General features: G+C 39.8%; 1 protein-coding gene across 1 annotated transcript in view; it reads left to right on the forward strand.

Moving 5' to 3' along the window:
- The first annotated feature begins 13,832 nt into the window (after window positions 1-13,832).
- The window catches only part of LOC130917346 (ephrin type-A receptor 4-A-like), an 81,059-nt gene continuing 69,475 nt past the window's right edge, over window positions 13,833-25,416 (forward strand). The window contains exons 1-3 of the mRNA XM_057838660.1: window positions 13,833-14,118; window positions 15,369-15,436; window positions 17,445-18,108. Coding sequence (XP_057694643.1) covers window positions 14,022-14,118; window positions 15,369-15,436; window positions 17,445-18,108 — 829 coding nt within the window. The 5' untranslated portion in view covers window positions 13,833-14,021. The remainder of the gene's footprint in view (window positions 14,119-15,368; window positions 15,437-17,444; window positions 18,109-25,416) is intronic.

Consider the following 25,416-nt stretch of genomic DNA (forward strand, 5'->3'; position numbering starts at 1 on the left):
TGCCTCATACAGTTCATCTACCTCACATAGAGTTGATCAGGTTGTTGATTGTGGCCTGTAGTACTGTATGTTGACCCAGTTCTCTTCAACTGCTGTGCGAAGTTGCTGGATATTGTCAGGAAATGGAACACGCTGTCTTGCATGGCGATCCACAGCATTCCAAACATGCTCACTGGGTGAAATGATCATGCTGGTAATATAAGAGCTGGGATGTTTTAAGCTTCATAGAATTGTTTATAGATCCTTGCAACATGGGGACGTGCATTATCATTATGCAAAACAATGTGATGTTTTTGGATGTATGGCACAACAATGGGCCTCAGGATCGCACCACGCTATCTCTTTTTATTCAAAATGCCATCAATAAAATGCCCCTTTTTCGTCCATGAGACACCTGCCCATGCTATAACCCCACCGCCACCATGGGCTACTAGATCCACAACACTGAAATCAGAATACTGCTCACCCACAGGACACCACTCATGCTATCTGCCATCTGCCACGAACATTGTAAATCAGATTCACCTAAGAAGAGAACACCTCTCCAACAGGGGTGGATTGGGGGGTTGGACTGGCCCGGGAGTCATTGAAAGACCGGCCCACTTCATGGACAGTGTTGGAAGCCATCCAGTTGGTAACACAAGTACCTGTGCCATGGTGAAAAAAAACAGCATTTGATGCTGTTATGGACAAAAATCCTATAGTAAACAATAACCAGAGCCCTAGCTAGCCTAGAGTAAAATAAATACAACAGTGTAGTTATTTTAAACGATGTAATGATTTTAAAACAGGTCATTGATACAAGATATAAAAACAGTACTGAAACCTGATCAAAGTACTCTTGCAAGACTTTGAATTCATTTTTAAAAAAAATATTGGATAAAATAAAAATGCATTGTTTTGAGTTTGTGAGTAGTCATTGAGGTCCACTACTAATTTTCACCAACCTTGGCCAGAACTCATTCAGGACTGTGGATTTACATTACCACAAAAATGAGAACTGAAACCTGATCAAATTATGCATGTATGACTTTTAATGCAAATTTTCAAAATTTTGGTACCGTAAAAATGTAGCTTTGAGTATTGGAGTAGTCAGAGCCGTCCACTACTAATATTCACCAACCTTGACTAGAACATATTCAAAATTGTGGATTTACAGTACCACACAAATGACAACTGTAACTGGATCGAAGTATACATGTAGGAGTTTTAATTTTTCTAAATATTGGTACAGGAAAAATGCAGTTTTGAGTTTGGGAGTAGTCAGTGAGATCCACTACTAAAATTCATCAGCCTTTCCCAGAACTTATTCAGATTTGTGGATTTACAGTGCCACAAAAATGAGGACTGTAACCTAACATCTACCAAAACGACCCGTTGCTCAGGGGAATCACTTAATATTGTACTGATGTGACATGCGCATATAATGCACATGTAGATGGAGCGGTTTTAAGATCAGATGACTTCATTTCATCTTTAAAAGATTATAATGGTGGCATTATATATTTTAGAGTGTTGAAAGTGTTCTTAAGAGTTGGGAACAACGCGAGCACACAGACGTCAACTGCCTTGCTGCTCGGTTGGAATGCATTTCCCGTGATGCTTGGATTATGCGGGTGTGTTAATTTCAAGGTCTGCTCATTTGACCATGGGAACACGAGAACCAGCTGGCTTGACCGCAGTCACCAATTGTACGGATTTTCACCTAATACTTTTTTTTCCCCATTTACGTGTAAAATATGAAGGGTGCAGCGGACGAAGTTAGTGAGTCTCGTAACTCGTGAGATGAGTTTGCGTTGCCGTGTTCGGCCGCTTGTGTCTTTTATAACTCTCTAGTGTCTCTGCCGGAAACACGCGCGACAACATACTCCACATTAATTCCATAGGTGAATTATTAACATGAATTAATTAATGAAAGGTCACCACAAGGGTCACATTTTTGCATATGTATAGTGACACTAAACCTTACTTAATTTACGGATTACGACCCTATTTATTTCTCCCGACACCAGCCTACCGGGGAAATTGCCGGTATCCCCGTATGGTAGTCTGCCCTCGCTCTTCAACGTGCCAGCTGCCGTCGAATGTAAACACTTGCCCACTCAAGATGATTACGACGACGAGCTATAGTCAGGTCAAGACCTCGATGAGGAGGACGAATATGACAGCTTCTGACAGTTTGTGAAGTTCTTTGATAATGCAAACTGATTTTTTTCAGCAGCCGTCTGAGTGGCCTGTATCAGACGATCTTGGAGGTGAACATGCTGGGTGTGGAGGGCCTGAGCTGGTGTGGTAACATGTGGTCTGTGGTTGGGAGGCTGGTTGGATGTACTGCCAAATTCTCTGAAACACCTTATGGCTTATAGAGAAATGAGAAATTGATAAAACTGCAAATCTTAGAGTTGCCTTTTATTTTTGCCAGCCTAAGGCACATTTGTGCAATAATTATGCTGTCTAATCAGCATACAGTAATTGATTTGCCACGCTTGTGAGATGGAGTGGATTATCTCCACAAAAGAGACACCCTCACTATCACAAATTTAGACAGATTTGTGAACATTATTTTGAAGGAAATGGCCTAACTTGAATGTAGAAGAAGTTTTAGATCTTTGAGTTCAGTTCACAAAAATTGTCATCAAAAACAAAAAGTGTTGCCTTTATATTTATGTTCAGTATAGAATGTGCACCACCTGCCTGCTTGGGTTTACGTCGGGTACTCCGGTTGCCTTCCACAACTGGTTAGCTGAATGAACACACCAAAATTGTCCGTAGGTATGAGTGTGTGCCTGAGTGGTCGTTTGTCTCGTTGTGCCCTGGACCCAGTTCAAGGTCTACCCCGCCTAATTCCCATAGTTAGCTAGAATAGGCTCCAAGACGCCCCCAGCCTTAGTAAAGATAAGTGAAGATGAAAAAAATGAATGAAATGATCAAATAAAGACGAAAGATTAATGAATACAATGGTTACGGTATGGCCTTATCTTCTTCCCACACCTCATGTTATTAATTTACTGGCCATATGGATGTATTTACTTTAGCTCAATAGATTATCTTTGCGTGTACATACTTTACTGGCACGTGATGAGAATTAAAGGACTCATGACATTTTTTCACAGACTTTAAATTTGTCGGACCAGTGAACAAAAGTTTATTGGATTGCAAAAGTAAGAAGATTTGGATGACGTGCAGGGATAGGAACCACAAAACAAGTGGAGGGATTTGTATGCTGCTGTTCTGTGTGTGTACTTCCAGTCCAGGGGATCTGATCTCATCTTGAACATTCTGGTCAATTGTGGCTGTCCTGCTGGAGCTTTGATCTCCTTTCCTTTCTCTGCTGACTCCCACTTGCTTTGACCTCTGGGGACCGCCTTCCTCATTGTGGCCTCAGGAACTCTGTGTGACGCAGATACGAAGGTGATGGGCTGGGTTAGCCTAGGGGTTGTAGACCAGCAGGAGAGAACTGGGGGCTTAAATAAAACAATGGTTAAGACTGTATGAAGACAAGGAAGCTGGCATGAAGTAGATCTTGCGTATTTGGCAATCAATGTGAGTGATTGGATAAGAATCCAGGTGCGTTTTGACTTATGCAGATATGCTATTGACATTATTCAGCCTTTTTTTTCTTTCTTTTTTTGCCTTTGGCCCTTAAATTCCAATCAATATCACCAGCTGACTTAGCATCATAGTTAACGACAGAGGAACTTCCTAATGTGAATGCTACTGGCTCATAAAATTTTGAATTTGACAAAACCATCTAGAAAACTGTACCAATCCCAAAAGAAAGGCCAACCTCAATGATACATAAGATTACAACAAGAACCAAAAAAGAGAATATAAACAGGCAGTTATGTGAGGTAAAAAACAACAGTAACGACAAAAAACAAAACAAATCTGAATTCTACTTTAAATTACCTGTGAACTTAGGAAAGGGTTAAGGAAAAGCAGAAAAAAATAGAATACTTGCTTATTGTCTTGGAATATTTTATAAACACAACTAGTCAAAACAACTACGGTAGTTGAATGAAGAACTGCTGCAGTGCTGCTATCCATTGGGGTTGCTATTCAGATCAGAGGTCGTCTTCTACCACTTTGGATTCTAGCATTCAGCTTCCCACAGACAGCAAGCACTAACCCTGTTTTTAATTATTTTTATTTACCAGAAATCACAGAAAATCAACATATTTATATGAAATGTCATTGTAGTATATACAGTGCCTTGCGAAAGTATTCGGCCCCCTTGAACCTTGCAACCTTTCGCCACATTTCAGGCTTCAAACATAAAGATATAAAATTTAAATTTTTTGTCAAGAATCAACAACAAGTGGGACACAATCGTGAAGTGGAACAACATTTATTGGATAATTTAAACTTTTTTAACAAATGAAAAACTGAAAAGTGGGGCGTGCAATATTATTCGGCCCCCTTGCGTTAATACTTTGTAGCGCCACCTTTTGCTCCAATTACAGCTGCAAGTCGCTTGGAGTATGTTTCTATCAGTTTTGCACATCGAGAGACTGACATTCTTGCCCATTCTTCCTTGCAAAACAGCTCGAGCTCAGTGAGGTTGGATGGAGAGTGTTTGTGAACAGCAGTCTTCAGCTCTTTCCACAGATTCTCGATTGGATTCAGGTCTGGACTTTGACTTGGCCATCCTAACACCTGGATACGTTTATTTTTGAACCATTCCATTGTAGATTTGGCTTTATGTTTTGGATCATTGTCCTGTTGGAAGATAAATCTCCGTCCCAGTCTCAGGTCTTGTGCAGATACCAACAGGTTTTCTTCCAGAATGTTCCTGTATTTGGCTGCATCCATCTTCCCGTCAATTTTAACCATCTTCCCTGTCCCTGCTGAAGAAAAGCAGGCCCAAACCATGGTGCTGCCACCACCATGTTTGACAGTGGGGATGGTGCGTTCAGGGTGATGAGCTGTGTTGCTTTTACGCCAAACATATCGTTTTGCATTGTGGCCAAAAAGTTCAATTTTGGTTTCATCTGACCAAAGCACCTTCTTCCACATGTTTTATGTGTCTCCCAGGTGGTTTGTGGCAAGCTTTAAACGAGACTTTTTATGGATATCTTTGAGAAATGGCTTTCTTTTTGCCACTCTTCCATAAAGGCCAGATTTGTGCAGTGTACGACTGATTGTTGTCCTATGGACAGACTCTCCCACCTCAGCTGTAGAAAGGTTGCAAGATTCAAGGGGGCCGAATACTTTTGCAAGGCACTGTATGGCGGAAAACACTCAGGTGACATGAAGTTCCGCTCTGACACCCCCAATTTGGCCACATTTCAAAATCGTCCGATATGCATGTGTGATACATCATTGGAAAGCTTAAAATCTCAATTTTCTAGGGGAAGAAACATTTTGAACAGGAGGGCATTTAAAAAAAAAAAAAATTAAACAGCAAAACCTTATCTGGAGATGAGAACACGCGAGAGCAGAATTACAGACGCCATGATTTTAACGAGATATTATCGCGTCCTTACCTTGTTTTGATCCAAAAACTCCATGTAGCATGTATCACTGAGTGTCAAAACACAGCTGTGAATGGCCACAGCTGGATTTTATGGGGATTTTATGGGTGAAACATGGTAATCTGACAAGGGTCGCGATACAGAAATCGCAGACATCAAGGAGTGGTCGAGATTTTCTTTTTCATATATTTACCATTTTAAATGTTTTTTTCCCATTTTTCTTTGTTTGGATTGATTATTTATCATCTCAAATAACAGGGAAAATGACAGTAACAAAAAAATACAATTAAGCGATAGTTCTGAAGTAGATATCTGTGACTTTTTTACAGATGACATTTTTTTTATTGTCACATAATTTGTTTTAAAGTAGTTTTTTTTTTTTTGAAACGAAATATGAGACATCAATTAATGAATCTAAGCTAAAATTGACAGACATTTTTAATAATAAATATAATTAATTACCTTCGTTTTATTGCCGGGTTGAAACAAAAGCGGTTGGGTGACGTCTGTAAACGGGTTTTCAGGTTAAAATGGACAAATTAAAAATAGTTCGGGGGCTTCATGCACCATGAATCTGCTTTGGCAGCATACAGACATATCGTTTTATCAAACACAACAGTTATTTTGGCATAAAATATGGTAGTGTCTTTTAAAAAGTAGTGCAAGAGCAGAAACTGCTCTTTCAGTCTTGTCTTTGTTTTCATTCCTTTTGTTTTGTTTTCTACATATATAAATATATGTACCTGTATATATACAGTGCCTTGCAAAAGTATTCGGCCCCCTTGAATCTTGCAACCTTTCGCCACATTTCAGGTTTCAAACATAAAGATATGAAATTTAATTTTTTTGTCAAGAATCAACAAGTGGGACACAATCGTGAAGTGGAACAACATTTATTGGATAATTTAAACTTTTTTAACAAATAAAAAACTGAAAAGTGGGGCGTGTAATATTATTCGGCCCCTTTACTTTCAGTGCAGCAAACTCACTCCAGAAGTTCAGTGAGGATCTCTGAATGATCCAATGTTGTCCTAAATGACCGATGATGATAAATAGAATCCAAATGTGTGTAATCAAGTCTCCGTATAAATGCACCTGCTCTGTGATAGTCTCAGGGTTCTGTTTAAAGTGCAGAGAGCATTATGAAAACCAAGGAACACACCAGGCAGGTCCGAGATACTGTTGTGGAGAAGTTTAAAGCCGGATTTGGATACAAAAAGATTTCCCAAGCTTTAAACATCTCAAGGAGCACTGTGCAAGCCATCATATTGAAATGGAAGGAGCATCAGACCACTGCAAATCTACCAAGACCCGGCCGTCCTTCCAAACTTTCTACTCAAACAAGGAGAAAACTGATCAGAGATGCAGCCAAGAGGCCCATGATCACTCTGGATGAACTGCAGAGATCTACAGCTGAGGTGGGAGAGTCTGTCCATAGGACAACAATCAGTCGTACACTGCACAAATCTGGCCTTTATGGAAGAGTGGGAAGAAGAGCGCCATTTCTCAAAGATATCCATAAAAAGTCTCGTTTAAAGTTTGCCACAAGCCACCTGGGAGACACACCAAACATGTGGAAGAAGGTGCTCTGGTCAGATGAAACCAAAATGGAACTTTTTGGCCACAATGCAAAACGATATGTTTGGCGTAAAAGCAACACAGCTCATCACCCTGAACACACCATCCCCACTGTCAAACATGGTGGTGGCAGCATCATGGTTTGGGCCTGCTTTTCTTCAGCAGGGACAGGGAAGATGGCTAAAATTGATGGGAAGATGGATGCAGCCAAATACAGGAACATTCTGGAAGAAAACCTGTTGGTATCTGCACAAGGCCTGAGACTGGGACGGAGATTTATCTTCCAACAGGACAATGATCCAAAACATAAAGCCAAATCTACAATGGAATGGTTAAAAAATAAACGTATCCAGGTGTTAGAATGGCCAAGTCAAAGTCCAGACCTGAATCCAATCGAGAATCTGTGGAAAGAGCTGAAGACTGCTGCTCACAAACACTCTCCATCCAACCTCACTGACCTCGAGCTGTTTTGCAAGGAAGAATGGGCAAGAATGTCAGTCTCTCGATGTGCAAAACTGATAGAAACATACCCCAAGCGACTTGCAGCTGTAATTGGAGCAAAAGGTGGCGCTACAAAGTATTAACGCAAGGGGGCCGAATAATATTGCACGCCCCACTTTTCAGTTTTTTATTTGTTAAAAAAGTTTAAATTATCCAATAAATGTTGTTCCACTTCACGATTGTGTCACACTTGTTGTTGATTCTTGACAAAATAATTAAATTTCATATCTTTATGTTTGAAGTCTGAAATGTGGCGAAAGGTTGCAAGGTTCAAGGGGGCCAAATACTTTTGCAAGGCACTGTATATATTTAAATTCCAAATTACAATGTCGCAAATCACAGGCAAAGTGGAACCAATAAAATTAAGAAAAACAAATCCACCATTTTTCTGATGTATTCTGAGGTTTGTATATGAGGGAGCATGTGTGTGTGTGTGTGTGTGTGTGTGTTGTTTCAACAAAGGATTGGGAGTCAGTGTGTGTGATTGGCACACAATGCAGATGTGTAGGCTGCAGATGCCATCTGGAGAAAACTGAGTAGGCTGGCGGAAGGAGTGCGTGCACCCCGTCCATTAAAACGATGCTTTGTCTGACAGGAAAATAAAGAAAGTGATGTGAGTGTAATCAATCAAAAACATGGTGACACAAACAAAGGAAGAGCAGAGGCACAAACCTGCCCACTCTTGCTCTGTTAAGACCACCTCAAGGGCCCCCCAGGCATCAGCCAACCTCCAGCATTATTGGCACATGGCTTACACTATTAAAGGTTAAGAAAATGTAACAAATACAGTTGTTAGAGCATTGTCTAAGTTTTTAATTGAAGTCACATCTTTTACAATATTAGAAACATTTTTTTTTGACTATACTGGGATGAAGAGACTGAATGCCAAATACTCTGCACCAAAACATCCACACCCATACAGGGACCTTTCAAGCAATATCATGTTTACTCAAACTATTTTGCCTCTGTATGAGTCTTGGAAAGAAGACAAATCTGTCAAGACATGTTTATTTAAAGTAAGCTCACGCACATGAAACAATCAGTAGAAATACAGTGCTTTGCAAAAGTATTCGGCCCCCTTGAATCTTGCAACCTTTCGCCACATTTCAGGCTTCAAACATAAAGATATGAAATTTAATTTTTTTGTCAAGAATCAACAACAAGTGGGACACAATCGTGAAGTGGAACAACATTTATTGGATAATTTAAACTTTTTTAACAAATAAAAAACTGAAAAGTGGGGCGTGCAATATTATTCGGCCCCCTTGCGTTAATACTTTGTAGCGCCACCTTTTGCTCCAATTACAGCTGCAAGTCGCTTGGGGTATGTTTCTATCAGTTTTGCACATCAAGAGACTGACATTCTTGCCCATTCTTCCTTGCAAAACAGCTCGAGCTCAGTGAGGTTGGATGGAGAGTGTTTGTGAACAGCAGTCTTCAGCTCTTTCCACAGATTCTCGATTGGATTCAGGTCTGGACTTTGACTTGGCCATTCTAACACCTGGATACGTTTATTTTTGAACCATTCCATTGTAGATTTGGCTTTATGTTTTGGATCATTGTCCTGTTGGAAGATAAATCTCCGTCCCAGTCTCAGGTCTTGTGCAGATACCAACAGGTTTTCTTCCAGAATGTTCCTGTATTTGGCTGCATCCATCTTCCCGTCAATTTTAACCATCTTCCCTGTCCCTGCTGAAGAAAAGCAGGCCCAAACCATGATGCTGCCACCACCATGTTTGACAGTGGGGATGGTGTGTTCAGGGTGATGAGCTGTGTTGCTTTTACGCCAAACATATCGTTTTGCATTGTGGCCAAAAAGTTCCATTTTGGTTTCATCTGACCAGAGCACCTTCTTCCACATGTTTGGTGTGTCTCCCAGGTGGCTTGTGGCAAACTTTAAACGAGACTTTTAATGGATATCTTTGAGAAATGGCTTTCTTCTTGCCACTCTTCCATAAAGGCCAGATTTGTGCAGTGTACGACTGATTGTTGTCCTATGGACAGACTCTCCCACCTCAGCTGTAGATCTCTGCAGTTCATCCAGAGTGATCATGGGCCTCTTGGCTGCATCTCTGATCAGTTTTCTCCTTGTTTGAGAAGAAAGTTTGGAAGGACGGCCGGGTCTTGGTAGATTTGCAGTGGTCTGATGCTCCTTCCATTTCAATATGATGGCTTGCACAGTGCTCCTTGAGATGTTTAAAGCTTGGGAAATCTTTTTGTATCCAAATCCGGCTTTACACTTCTCCACAACAGTATCTCGGACCTGCCTGGTGTGTTCCTTGGTTTTCATAATGCTCTCTGCACTTTAAACAGAACCCTGAGACTATCACAGAGCAGGTGCATTTATACAGAGACTTGATTACACAACGGTGGATTCTATTTATCATCATCGGTCATTTAGGACAACATTGGATCATTCAGAGATCCTCACTGAATTTCTGGAGTGAGTTTGCTGTACTGAAAGTAAAGGGGCCGAATAATATTGCACGCACCACTTTTCAGTTTTTTATTTGTTAAAAAAGTTTAAATTATCCAATAAATGTTGTTCCACTTCACGATTGTTTCCCACTTGTTGTTGATTCTTGACAAAAAAATTAAATTTCATATCTTTATGTTTGAAGCCTGAAATTTGGCGAAAGGTTGCAAGATTCAAGGGGGCCGAATACTTTTGCAAGGCACTGTAAACTCAACATGGACCAGTCTTAAAAGCCCAGTGCAACTACTGTATGCTGCAAGAAGACACAGGGACCATGTGGACAAAAGTGAAAGCCAGAGACAGTGTTTTTCACAACAAACACACATTCACATTTCCATTTTGAAGGGAAAAAAGCCTTTAAGACACCTGTTCAATTCCAGCAAGTCTCTCTGCTGCAGTATCCTTTGTTGTATCACTCTCATCTTCAAAGGTTGGAGCCAAATGAAGTGAAACAGTCAGTGCGGATCTATTTTCATTTCGGATTTTCAATATTAGAAATACAAGAATGGGATCAATGTGATAAAATTCTATCATGTAATAGAGAAATGCTCAAAGGAAGTAACATTCAATGACTTGCCCAAGGACGATGATAGTTTAATCATAATTGTTGCATATATGAGTTAAAAAAAGCACAACACAGATTTCCTTTGATGTGATGTTGTGGGAAATGATCTGTAGTCCAAGTAATATGTACCCTTGAAAAACCCTGTATCCATCTCACACAGAGACACACTCTGCCCTGACTGCAATGGGCACACCTCCTCTGAGCAGCATACAACCTATGTAGGAGGACCACAATGAGTGAGCGCACCACTGGTCAAAGCTTCCAACCCAGGACACAGCTGGCTTTTTACAGTGTATTCATAAGTTTTCCTTTCTGTGCATAGAGTCTTCCCACCAAAAAATGTTTTTTTGTCAGTTTCTGCCTGTTATACAAGTTTACTTTACTTACTTTATAACATCAAACCTATCATAAATGACCTATAACACAGGAAGCTAATGTTTTCAAGACCTTCAATAAGTTTAGAACATCAATTTACTATGCCAGATAGGCCTAACTGTGATTCAGTTTTTCAAAGTCTTTAAAGTGGCAATTAAGTGTTTTGTTGTTGTTGTTGCTTTACATTTTTTGGAAACAGTATTTTCAGAATTTAAAGCGCACCACCGATGAGCAATTTAATTTTAATACATAAGGCTTTTTACAGTATAAGATGCATTACAGCATCAATGTACTGCATTATTCGTCTGTTTTAATCTTTTAACATTCTAACAATTGTTTTATGAATAATTTATTATTTTTAATGCTTTAATTTACTTATTATTTGTTTTACTGTTCTATTGTTGTAGTTATTGTTGTATAATACAGTTATGCTCCCCCCCCCCAAAAAAAAAAAAAAAAAAAAAGAAAGGTTCAAGTCCATTAAGCAAAATTAGAATTTATACATAAGGCACAGCGGGGGGTGCTGAAGATCTTTTGTTTTTTTTCCAATCCAAAAATTTGTCAAGCTCACATTTTCTCCATAAAAGGCGTGCACAATGGCAGTACACACGCATGCTGGCTAGTTTATGGACTCCTAGGCTACTACAAAGACAGTGTTCTATTTCACCACAGTGTGAGTTGGAGTTTTTGTATTGGTAATTGGTGTATTATCATGCAAATTCCTGCAGCTGGATGGCGCAATGACACACAAACACATTTGAAAACTAAAAGGTCCAATAAGCCTCAGTTTAACACCCACTTTTCACAACACTCGAATAAATGTTCTCTGCACAGCGGCAGCTCAACAGCAACAACAAACAACAATATGGCAACAATGCACGTTTTTTTTTAAAGTTCTCCATGGTCTAAATCTGCAGCTGGGCAATATTGTAAACTATCATAATTATCTTGATTTTTGACCTGGAATTGAATTTTAGAAATATTTGTTGTTTTTGTAAAGAAAAACATTGCTAACTTGTTTGTGCGCCATTTTAATACCTCCTCTATCAACAGCAGAGCAGTTCCCACCCACGGACACGCCCTGTCCACCCAAAGAAAACTGGATGTAGTTCTAACGGCAGTCTGAGTACCGCGTATGGTTTCCCATTCATATAGTACCGATGAGTTCTAAGTTTTAACCTTTGCGTTGTTACCTCCTCTTTCACCTAAAAATAACATATAATAATAATTACATAAAATGTTTGATTCCTAGGGGGCGCTACACGCATTTACAATTATTATTTATTTTTTTTACAAAATTTACAAAATAAATTGTTTTTGGTTTTTTTTTTTGTTAACATTTTATCAAAGTTTTAACCAGTGTTCGCCTGGCTGCGCTACATAGTATATTTGGAATTTGTCTTTACACAGTATCAAAGATGGCACCTGTCTTGACCTGCCTGCCGATTTCGGTGCATTTTGAAGCATTCTAAGGGTGTCAAATTGAGCTGGAAGGGCCTGCGGAGCAAAGAATAACTATAATAATAATAATAATAAAACCAAGGAACCACAATAGGTTACCTAAAAAAAAACATTGTCATCTGCATGTCTATTCTGTTCAGTTATGGATGTGTTCTACCAGTAAGTCAAATAAAATCAAATCGACTTTTATTTGTTTGGACCAAATCACAACAACAGTTATCTCAAGGAGAACACAAAACATGTTTTAAGGTGCAGTAGCCCTACGCTGGATTTCGACCTACTGGAGCATTGTAGCTTTTTTTTTTTTTTTGCCCCCCAGGTAAGACTAATGCCCACCCAAACCTGGCATCCTGGTAACACCACTGCTTTGCAACTAGTTTAGTCAATCAATCAATCAATCAATCAATCAATCAATCAATCAATCAATCAATCAATCAATCAATCAATCAATCAATCAATCAATGTACATCTCAACGAGGGTTGACCTTCATGCTTTTTTTTCTATGTCTATTTCTTTCTATTTCTATCCACAGAACTAGGGGGAAAAAAACTAGTCAGGAGTTCAAACGTACTGTAGGAAGAAAAAAAAACAATGTCAGCAAAACACTTAAGTACTGAAACCTTTAATATCTTTTTCGGATTATTGCATTCTTCCACTAAGTGAAGGGCTAGTTTAGTCACAAATACTGTACAAACTAAAGCCTGGCAACCGATGAAAAAAAAAAAACAGAAAGCAGAAGTAATCCAATATAAACTCTCGCAATTGATCCCAAAATAGGCATTGTCAATTCCTCAAAGTGCAATATCGTGTTTTATTAAGGAGGTCAGGCTGATGCTTGTTCTTTAATTGAATTTTCCAGGTAGAACAGGCGTCAATATTCCCGCTAGGTGGCGACCTTGATCTAATGCGGCTCACCTTGGACCGGCGTCTGCGCTTGACGGCTGCTAGACAACAAGCTGGATCAGCACAGTCAGCTGCTGCATTGCATATTAAACGTTTTACTTCCATTCCAGGATTATACAGGCCAATATGTTCTTTTATAGTTAATGGGGTGATAGCTACACATTACGTTCTCACTGTCAGCCTCAAAGTAAAGCAGCCGCAGTTGGCTGAATTGTCCATCAAATGCTTTGTTGACCACCGGGACAATACTCTGCACAGTTTATCCTTAAATGTCACTCGGTGACCCACCGAATTTTATGATTGTGTGGCAAATGTCGCGTGGAAATGCCACTTCACTCCATCTCCATCTCGTCTCTGCCAACTGGTGAAAAGAGAGTGACTTGTGCGGAGTGTTTGTGCGGGTGGGGGTGAGCTGTTTGCGACCCCCCCATCCCTTCCATACCTCCACCCTATCTATCCATTTCCCATTTGGATTGACGGGGGTGCAAGTCAGTGAAGACCCGCCTCCAGCCTGCGCCCGGTGGTGAGTCTGCGCTCGTGTACGCTTCTATCCTTTATTCCACTGGGGAAGCGGGCGAGGGAGGGAGAGAGACAGAACGAGAGAACCGGACCCGAGAAAAGAAGACTAGAAAACTAATAAAAGAAGACGCTTCACAGAAGAGAGAGGGAACCGGCACAGTGACACAAATGGCACTCATGGCGGGGATTTTGTTCACGGTTGCCTTTCTTGTTTCTGGAATTTCGACACTTGTTTCTCCGTCTCGGACATACCCGCCTAATGAAGGTAAGAGTCCCGCGGGCTTCAAGTCTTCATTTAGCTTGTTAGTGCCGCGAAGAGTTCAATTGATGACAAATTCATGGCAATTTTGGCAGCGATTTCCTCTCACATAACTAAAATACTTCATTCGGGCAATTTGGAAGGTTCGATTCGACTCCGCTCGGACCCCGTAAAAAGAATACTCGCTTGCACACAAAAAACATGCTGGGGGGATTTTCAAAACAAGACTGCTGGCCTATGGACAACTGGACGGATATTTCAAGTATGACATTACTAGTGTAATTTAGGCTTTTACCTCTAAACGATTGAAGTCTTTAGCCCTCGGCTTTGCAGTTGGGCTACGTGTTTTGCTTAACATGCGGAACATTTCCCATGTAATGTTATCTGGTTCGACAAATTGTATCAGAATGTAAGGTGCACGCGATTGATGCATTGACACATTAGGATGGAAAAAAAGAACTCCGAAGGTCCTCGACTGCTCGGCTGCCTCCATGCACGGGTCCCTGGAGCTTTGCATGTACTTTGAAAATGTTAAAGCAATGCGTCACCCTCTGCTTTTTTTTAATTAAGAAAATTAAATAAATGGCAGTTTACTAGAAGATTATGGAATGTTTCCCACTCTTCCGTTTGTACACTCTAGTCTAGCGCAACGGAGTGAACAAGTTACACGTAGCACCAAAAGAAATGTTTTTTTTTTTTTTTGGAGGGGGGGGTTTTCAAAATTATTTATTACTATAATTGTTAATTATTTGGTTTTATGTTAGAAATAAATAGACTTAAATCAGTTTTTCTTTGTCATTAACTCGGCACCGATTTAATGATCTCGCCTTGCAAAAATCCATTTGTCTTTGAACGTGTGCGTCCAAGTGTAATAGACCTTTTGGTCATTGATTCAGACTATCAAGCACTTTCCGAGCATGTATACAAAAGTAAACGAGGGCGAAACAACAAGTTTTTTTTTTTTTTTTAATGGTGAAATATAATTTAAGATTTAAATTGATTTGGAGAAAAAGAATCAAAATATAAGAGTGTATCTACAGTAAACGGTGTAATGCTTTTAAGTAACAGATATTTTTCAAGTTTTTATTTATTTATTTATTTTTTTAACAATATGTTTGACGTAACCTTGCTTCAGTTCTATATCAGTTTTAAATCCCAAGGCAGGGGCACGGTTTTGCCTCTTTTCACACATGCCAGAATGATGTGTATGACCAGACTCAAAATGAATGCTCATTTCTCTCATTCCTGTTTTCTAGTCACGTTATTGGACTCCAGAGCTGCACAGGGAGAGCTAGGATGGGTCGCCAACCCAACAGAAGGAGGGGTAAGAAGTGTACCCTTGTCAGAACCCCCCCCCCCCCTTTTTATTTTTTTTATTGAGGAAAAATGAAAGCGACATTCTCGTTCATTGGGAAAGGGGTCTTGAACAAGGTCACTAAAAAACTGTGAAATCGTCAAAATAATGCCTCATTGGTTTTTCTAAGGTTTGTGTTGAGTTTAAGATCAAGGAGCATTGTCGAGTGTGATAAAAACAAATATGATTCAAAACAGTTGCTTCTCTTCTTGAGGACCCTCAGGAACACCAGCTGTAGTTATCCCCTCAGACCTGCTCCCTTTTTTTCCCTTGCTGCCCTTCTCTGTAATGGTCAGAGGGGCAATATTGCAGCGGGCGTCAGGTTTCTTGAATAGACGGTGAATTGAATCGCCCTTTGTGGAGAAACTTTATATCCTTTTCTACCAGAAAGTAGAAGGAAAGGGGGTGGTTGGCTTGGGATTCGGGAGAGCGGATCCTTTGGAACGAATGAATACAAGAGAAAGTAACGTGGGGCTCAGCTATAGCCACTGGATAAGGGGAATGAGGGCTGCTTCTCTTAAACAATAAAGTTACTTGCTCTAACGAGAAGTGGATATTTAATTTGATGGAAAAAATAAAAGGCAACCACAGTGACACAGTAAGGTTGCTTGAAAAGATAATATTTAATGGATAAAATATAGTGCTTAACAAATTTGCAAACAGCACATTTCCCATTTGTGGGATGAGTAAAGTTGATTTTAACTGTGCTTATCTGAACCTCTTATCGGATATCCTACGACTCAGTAGATACTGTAATCAAAACTCGTCAAGTTTTACCATGGGCTTAAGTGAACGCTTTCGTGTTTTCTGAAGATGAATTCAAATTAGTATCTATTATGTTATTTAATGAATATGGACCCAGGGGAAATGGAATTCCATATGGTGCAGCTGTTGCAGGCTCTGCTCTGTTTTTAATGTTCAATGAATTTGGCTGGTGCTGTGCTCATATTCCTCTATTGCCCCTCTGCCATTGGATCACAAACAAGTAACTGACAGTCCTAGCAAGCATGTATTCATCCTCTCATTACAGCTAATTGGGCTCCATTCTTTCCTGTCTATACGATAGGGGAAAGGTGTGGCCTTATCTCTGTTCTGCCTGATTTCCACAAGAAAAGCATGCAAAATGACGAGAGCAGAATAGCCTGGGGGAGTTGGGCATGATGGACATTTTTTTTGCAATAATAAAGTCACAGCTATGTTTTTCATTAAAGGTCCTTTTGCTCCCCCAAACGTTGTTTATGTCAAAGTACCACAGGAAACTGACAACAAAATGGTTAATCGTACACATTGTTTGGATCCTGTTTCCCTGAGATGTGCTAGGGTAAGAAAGGACACTTTTGTCATTGCTCAAAAAAAAAAAAAAATCAATTTTCATTAGTAAAACAAGTCATTCTAGATAGGGCATCCAAGGGGCTGTCGTCTACAACTCGTCTTGCAATGAGTTCATACTAACAGAAGCAGTGGACATGTGTTTAGGTCTCCAACTTCCAATCATAATTTTTTATTTAAAACACACGCATCACTTTTCTTTCAGAAACCAGCCACATACATTTTTATTGCGTGTGTAATGAGTTATGAAGTGCACGAACATGTACATTTCCTCTCTCACAGTCAAGTAAAATTCATGATTATAAATATCGCTATGAGTGTGTATTTGAACCTTACAAGCCTATTAGGTGCAATTCATAAAATATGCATTAAGTTTTGCCTTCAATTAATAGCTCTGCTGAGACTGAAATATTGACTAATCTTCCCAGTATGCTCTTTTGCAAAGTATCTATAATTCTGGGCACTGAGCAGCACATATATATGTGCAATGAATGCATAATACATTCAATTAGTTTAGCAGTAATTCAGCAGTAATGTTTTTAAAATTTCATAAAACTGGACACATTTTATGGCAGCGTCAATGAAAATGACCTCAGAGATATGTTTGAATGCACTCCTGTAACATTTGTTGGTTGTGTGCTTTAACTAGTGGGAGGAGGTGAGCATCATGGATGAGAAGAATGTTCCCATTCGGACATACCAGGTGTGTAATGTTATGGAGCCAAACCAGAACAATTGGTTGCGCACAGACTGGATTCCTCGTAGTGGTGCTCAACGCGTCTACATCGAGATCAAGTTCACTCTACGGGACTGCAACAGCCTTCCTGGGCTCATGGGAACCTGCAAGGAAACCTTCAACCTTTACTACTATGAGTCCAACAACGACAAAGAGCGCTACATCCGTGAGAACCAGTTTGGCAAAATTGATACAATTGCCGCTGACGAAAGCTTCACTCAGGTGGACATCGGCGATCGCATCATGAAGCTTAACACAGAAGTGCGCGATGTTGGTGCTCTGACTCGGAAGGGCTTCTATTTGGCCTTCCAGGATGTGGGAGCATGCATTGCACTTGTGTCAGTTAGGGTCTTCTACAAGAAATGTCCTTTGGCGGTGAGGAACCTGGCCCAGTTTCCCGATACTATCACTGGGGCCGATACCTCCTCGCTTGTGGAAGTTCGTGGATCATGCGTGGATAATTCAGAGGAGAAAGAGATTCCAAAAATGTACTGTGGGGCTGATGGCGAGTGGTTAGTGCCTATTGGAAACTGTCTGTGCAACCCTGGCTACGAGGAGCGAAATACAGACTGCCAAGGTAAGAACCTGGAACATTCTCCATTCTATGATCAGTTCCCCTACTTGTGCTTATATAGATATTTAACATATTATCTGCTCTCTCCCTCCATTGACTTTGTACTTGGGTTCTCTTGATCCAAATGCTTCCTCGACCTGGCACTCTGACGGATCTCTTATGTCTCTAAAGTTCTCGCTTTCTTGTCTCCTCTTCAGCGTCTGCTTGGGCGATAGATATAATAATGAAAGTAGATGAAGTAATTAGTGGACCCGCTCTGATGTGGAATGGGATTTATCCCTTGAGAATTGGTGACTCTATGAGGAAGGAGGGAGGTACCAATGAGACTGCAGCGCTTTAGACAAAAAAATGTAGCAGAGTTGATTGTTTCGAGCAGGTTTAAAAGGATTGAAAATAAGCAGGTCTGAGATGGGGTTGAAAAAGTGCTATTTGGTTGTGAGTAATAGCCTTTCGAGGACAATTATTCTAGGCTCAGCTAGCTGTGATCCTATAATGGGCTGTTTGATGAGGGTCAAAGGTCAGAGGAGAGATTCTCATAGGCTTTTAATCAGAAGGGCAGAACTGCAAGCATGGCAGCAAATTTATAGACTTATGCACACAAGTATAACTATTTCATTTGTGTGCATGCAGAACACGTTGGACGTTATGCAATTTTTTTTTCAGTGAACTGGTTTCAATCACTGATAGTTTAATGGTAATTTCATCTGACTTTGGTGCAGGCAGCATAAGTTCACTTCCCACCCAGCGAAAGTGTGAATGGATGTCTGTCACTATGTGTTATGCGACTGACTGGCGACCAGTCCAGGGTGAAGTCTATCTTTCACCTAAACAGGATAAGCATGACCCTGAACAGAGTAAGTGTGGTGTTTGGTTCCCAATAGCCATACCTGTCAACCCGAGGCTGTTGGCAATCTTACAAATAGTGACGTATGCCCTGACAAATTGGTGACTAATCTTACAACGTTGTATATAGCGTGCAATATGAAACAAAAATAAAACTGAAGTTTTAAAATAATATTAATTTATTGGTAATATTGTAACATATAACCTGGTGCACTCAAAAAACAATCAATATCTTCAGCTACATCATGATTACTAAAATTTAACAGTGACTTTTGTTATAATTGTATGTAGCACTTTTGGCAATTTCTATCATGTCTTTTGATGGCTGAACTTCATGGCACTTCATCTCGCAATTCAGTTTGACTTGAAGGTAGTTCGTTAGTGTGTCCAATAAAAAATTAAAAAGGTCAGTTGATAAAATTAACTTACCGATGCAATCTTTAAGTCAGGGAACATTTCGTTTGGTAATTCTGAGAAGTGATCAGCAATAGTTGCGGGCAAATTGTGTTCGGCAACAAATTGGCAGAATAAAATCTCCGCTTTCGTCACTTTTCATTCTGCAGACTTTATCTTTATGACCAGTGTTGTTAATCTTACTTTTAAAAAGTAATTAGTTACATATTACTTCTCCCAAAAAGTAATTGAGTTAGTAACTCAGTTACCTGAATGTAAGGGTAATTAGTTACTTGGCAAATTAACTGGTGTTACCTTTCATGGTTTTTTCATTTTTTCAAAAAAAATAACGAAACAAAAAACAAAGTAACCTTTGCTATGATTGGAAGTCATTTAATGTTGTGAATCAACTGTTAAAGTTGTTAAAATAGCTTCCGTTTTTGCATTAGTTCCCTTCTGTCTACTTTTGACATGTGAAAGTTTTAAAACTGTTTCATCATTTAAAGATAGATTCAAGTCAAGATTTTGCTGATTTAGGAGTATTTTAGATAAAAAGTTACTTAGGTTTGCGAGGAAGGTTCACTACAACAGAGCCTTTCTGAGAAGTCTACTGCTTTAGAATGGCGGCTGTTTACTAACGCCGCAGAGTCTGTCATTTCTCATGTAGTTCTATATGCATGTGACATCTAGGCGTAGATTGTAGGCTGTCGGCTACAGTCAGGAAATATTGGAGCCACCTAGCCTAGCATCTCGTTTGCTATAGCGTCACAAAAAAACACTCCTCTTTCTCCATGTCTCTGACTTTTCTCGCGTCATTCAACCAACGTAGTAATGCATAGTAACGCACATTGTCTCGTTGCCGAAACGGTGACAAAATCCAAACGGAGAAAAAAAACATAATGCACGAAAAACGTACAGATTTTGAACGTACAGCGTACACATTTAAAACTTGTACAAATTACGCCGAAACTGTACAACTTGACAGGTATGCTATAACTATATTCACACTGCAGGTCGAATATGATTTCTTTGCTCATATACGACACAAATCAGATTTTTTTTTACACTGAACAGTCCAATTCAGATTTGGGGATATAAATCAGGTAACTATCCCATCACGCTGCAGTATGAACGTGATCCGTATGCATGCGACCCATACACCATTACAGGGTAAAAAAACAGACAACAGAAACAAACGAGCAAGGGCCTAGGAAAACGCAGAAAGCCATTTTTCCTTCTTGATACCATATATGAAGCTATCAGGTTAAGAAAAGGTTGACTCTAGTAGCATAATATCCTCAAATTTGCTACAAAGCATAATGGCAGACACCCACCCCCCAAAAAAGAAGGACTGTGTTTACTCCTGTAACTTATACACGTGACGTGATGTTTTTGCAAAAAATCCGAATTGACGTCACGACCTTCAGTGTGAACGTAGAATCGTATCTTTGGGATGACTGTATTAGTCTCAGTCTTATGTCTGACCAGTCAACTTCCCTTTTGCCTCTTGTGTTCACCCAGGTGTGTACCAATGTCTTGTCCCCTTATGTGTGTGTTTCCAGTATATGCTCCTGTTGGCGCAGTCTGTTAGGTCATTGTTTATGTAATGCCCATGATCCTTGTCTGCCAATGACTCATTTTTTTTGCCCTAATGCCCCAAATAAGTTTTGTAATTTTGATTTGCTACTTGGTCTTTTTACTGCTTTAAGTGTTTTGTAAGTTACACGTGTATTTTGTTAATAAAATATCTTTGTTTTGCATTATCTCCCCTGCCTTGCTCAGTCTCATTGTACCCCCAGCATTTAGGTCCAATACTCCTTATTTTACATTAGCCTCCAGGTGACACATTCTTGAAATTGAATGAATTAATGTTTCTTATATTTGAATAATATCGCTCTGCGAATAGAGTGCAACATACAGTACTTCATTTGGAGGCCTCGTTTTTATCTGACAATACAAACTGCTGCTGATTCTGTCACAACAGTCTACTGGTACAGCCCGCACAACACCCACTAACATGCTCAATAAGCACAGGGCCTCAGCAGTGAGGGGTCATAGGCTGAGTATGGGTGATTAACAAGGGGGCAGACAAGGACGCCTCTCCTTATTTATGGGGAGCCTTTATCTGGGACTAATTGCATGACAAACACGACTAGTGATTTAGTGGTAGCTCTAGCTGCTTGGGGAGCCCAGGAAAAACCATCCAAGTGGTCACAGATGGTTCCGTGTGACTACATATGCTTGTGCTCACGTACAAAAATCAACTGATTTGAGTTGTCAGAAAGGCTGTGTTTCTTTCCACAGAGTGATGGATAGATGGAGAGGTGAAAAAGGAGACCTGTGCTTGTATTTAGTTACAGATCTTAAATGAATGTGAAATAGCTCTCACTGGAATTTATTCAGTTCAAATCAAAATGAGAAACTCGGCCCCATTCCTAAATGCCCCACTTTGCTCTCAGACTCTAAATACCGTAAATCTCTTTAATTTCAGAGGGAAAAAAATACCATACACTCTAAAAGGCAATAAAGGATTTGGAAACCATGATCATATGAAGCATGTGGCCTCATTATATGGGTAATCTCTTTACTGGCAGCATTGCTTTTCAAGCCAACATATCCATTAAAACCAATATTACTGCATTAGCTTTCGTATGTTTAAGATAGCTTTGCCATTTTTTTGGACTCCTTATGCCTGTCAAAGAACATCTTTAATGTTTAAATTAAGTAACCTGATATCGTTTTTATGTGTGCTTGTTCTCAAGTGACGGAATGGTTCAAAGGGGATCAGTCATCACATGCATTGTTTGGTTGTGTAATAATGCTCGATGTGAAAAGTTTTATTAGAGCATCATTTCACCTCTATTTTACAGAAAGAGTTTGATATATGAAAGATGTGAAATCCAATTTTTGGTTGTACACCAGTTATATTTGTGAGTGTGTGTTCGCAGTCGTGGTTCTGTTTGGCTTTGTGTGTGCACTGAGTTAACGTTACTTTGGCTTCTAGTTCCCAGCACAGGATGAACGGGCTTTCCTCCATCTTTTTTGGGGGGCAGCATTAGAGCCTAAATGTGGCTGGTGATACTTATTGGACTATGTGTGTGTGAGTGTGTGAGAGAGAGAGAGAAAGAGAGAGAGCGAGAGGGGGTAGTAGAGTGTGTAGGAGTTGCATTCTCCACCCCTGGCAGAGGTCAAAGTTCATCCCTTCGTGCATCCATCTTAACGCTGTGTCTGACAGGGTTGTGGATTCAGGATTGATTAAGACATCAGGGTTTTGACAGCTGTGTAGAGTGTGTGTCTGTGCTCGAGGTGGGCTGAGAGTGCCGAGGGTGTCGACTATAGGCTAAAGCAAGAGGGGCAACCGGGGCACGGAGGTCCAAGGGGCCCCTGATTAAAAAAGGAGAGGACTCTGTATGTTTGCATTTGGGATCCCTTTCCCTCCTCTGTTGTGGAAAGCTTGGGGTCAGGGTGTCCTCTCGCTCCTCATCTGGTGACGGGGTCCATACTTTTGGACGGATGTTGATGTGCTGGTGGGGTGAGGGGAGATTAGTGGACTACATATGTCACTCTGGGCTGTTGGTAATCACAATTTGTCTCATCAGGGAGGGAGAGGAAAAGACTGAATTGCTCTGGGAGCCATTTGGTTTCTTTACCACTCCATCTTCATCATCATCATCATGATATTTTATGTGTTTGTTTTTGCAATATGAGTAGACTTTCTATGCTTATATTCAACCTATTCATTCATTTGTCGGTCCATTTGTTTGTTGTGGACAAAGTGCGGTTACAGCATGAAGGTAACAGACAATTTAAACAGATCTGCCACTTCATCACCTCCAAGCAACACTTGTGTACACTATAGTCTTGTTGTACAAGTAGTTTGGTAGTGAATAATAACTTAAATGCAAATATGAGCGCTAATGCCTAATGTTTTGTTAAATAGGTGTTGAATACAAATGAAACATGTATTTGTTGCTGACTCGTGCTTAGGAGACCTCTGCCTCACCACCACTACAACAGTTTTTTTTTAGAATTACGGACATATTTTCACCCGAGACATCTGTTAAGAGGCTTAAGGATGAAGTTGCTCCCCATATGCGCTTTCTCCTGATGAAGGTGTTAAATATGCATTTGGGAGTATCAATCTAAATTCACCTCATAATTTGATTTATTTTAGATTCCCTGGTGGCTTTATTCAAATAAAAGCCTCACTCCATCTATTTCTATCCTGTATTATTAATTCACACAAATTAACAATCGTGTCCTAATTTGGTTTCCTGTTGCATTTTCTCTCCTCCCAAGCTCATTCCAAAGTAAGCCTTTTATGACCTTTTTTTCTCTTTGCTTCTGCTTTGATATCTGCTTTGATTTTATACACGCTCTGTTCTGGCTGCCCAGGTGTTTAGTGTTGGTAAGAAGGAAGTGGGTTGAATAATGTGATTACCTTCATTGTTGGAGGAAAGACAAAACCATGGAACATCATCATCACCTGTCATTGTTCCCACAAACACAATGTGGGAGTAAACTGTTCAGTAATCCAAATGCCAGCCAAATCATATTCATATCCAATCATATCAAATACTTTTGCCTAAACTAACATCCATCCTTGCATATCTAAAATACCACATTGTGTAATGTAGTCAAGCAGACACATATTTGCAAATATTCACTGCAGATACACACATTAGTATGCGTTTGCACACCCGCATAGACACTGAGAGCAGGACGGAGCCCAGCAGAGTGGAGGTGAATGTACTCATCACTCACCCAGCCACCAGAGAGGCTCATTTTGTGCTGCTGAATAGACACAAGGGATCAACCAAATGCGAGCAGGAAGGAACAACAGATGTTGAATGGAAGACAAAATGTTTCACATATAATATTCCACTGTCCTGCAATTCAGACAAAAAAGTAATTGTAAAACTAATTTAACTTAGATAAGTATATACCTCAAATGCATTTATTTTTCTTTGACCAGTCAAGGAAAAAGGGGCGGCATGGTAGCGATGGGATGGATTTCTAATTCACCTATCATTACCCGGGGTGCTGAAATGTTTTTCCTGCATGGGATGCTATCCTGCAGCATTTGTTTCCTTCACAGTTCTTGACACTCACCACCCTCTCTTTCTCCTCGCGGTGCCCTGTTAAGGGCAGGAAGCCGTCGGTGATGGAGCGTGACCCGAGCTGATGGCTTTGCAGCTCCCACAGCGCATTATATGTAGCCCTAAATGTGTATGTGCTGCCAAGTATAAACATGTTTAGCTTACTTTTTATGCCAGCAGTACAAAAAAAATGAATTCAAATGGCTGTCTTCTCAATAGATTGCATATAGTTCATTTTCTCCTGATCATTCAAAGAATATCGGTGTACAGAAAACTCAATTTAAAAAGAAAGTGTAGCCTTCAAAGATGTATGAAAGCCAATGGTCCAAATTTCAAATAAATCACTTAGGGCTGCAAATACCGATTGTTTTTATAATTGATTAATCGGACTATGGATTAAATGATTACTGGATTAAGCCGATAAATGTCACTTTTTGAATTACCTTCACAAATAACTTGAAGTTATTTTAGGCATGTTGTCAGAAACAATAAAGAAAAAAAATAATGACTATTTCCTTCAAAAATATTTTATTACAGCTTCCTGGCTTAACTGTAATCTATGACTACTGTTTTAAGTACACAAAACTTATTGAAGTTTTTAATGAAAGTTCTGAGTGTAAAACAAAGAATGTGTCAAACAAAAGACCTGTTTACTCAAATAAAAAAAAGTGCTGCTGATTGACATTTTTTTTCTTGTGGGCAAAGCGCTGATATAAATTGTGTCAATTACGTATTTATTTTTTTAACAGACTAGACAACAAAATCGAATAAGGGGGAGGCAGAGTGAAATGAATCAGTTTTCTTTATCAAACAATCCAAATCCAGTTTCAAAGCACACTCTCCTGTATGACAGTTTACAATTTGAGTTTGTGTTGAAAGTTGTAACATGAATGGGTTTATGTGTCTGGTTTCTTTATAAAAACAAATGAGACAACTTTACTGTACAAACAGGCACTTAAGACACTGATTAAGCATA

The sequence above is a fragment of the Corythoichthys intestinalis genome, chromosome 6 (genome assembly GCF_030265065.1).
Source record: "Corythoichthys intestinalis isolate RoL2023-P3 chromosome 6, ASM3026506v1, whole genome shotgun sequence".
In the NCBI taxonomy this organism is placed as follows: domain Eukaryota; kingdom Metazoa; phylum Chordata; class Actinopteri; order Syngnathiformes; family Syngnathidae; genus Corythoichthys; species Corythoichthys intestinalis.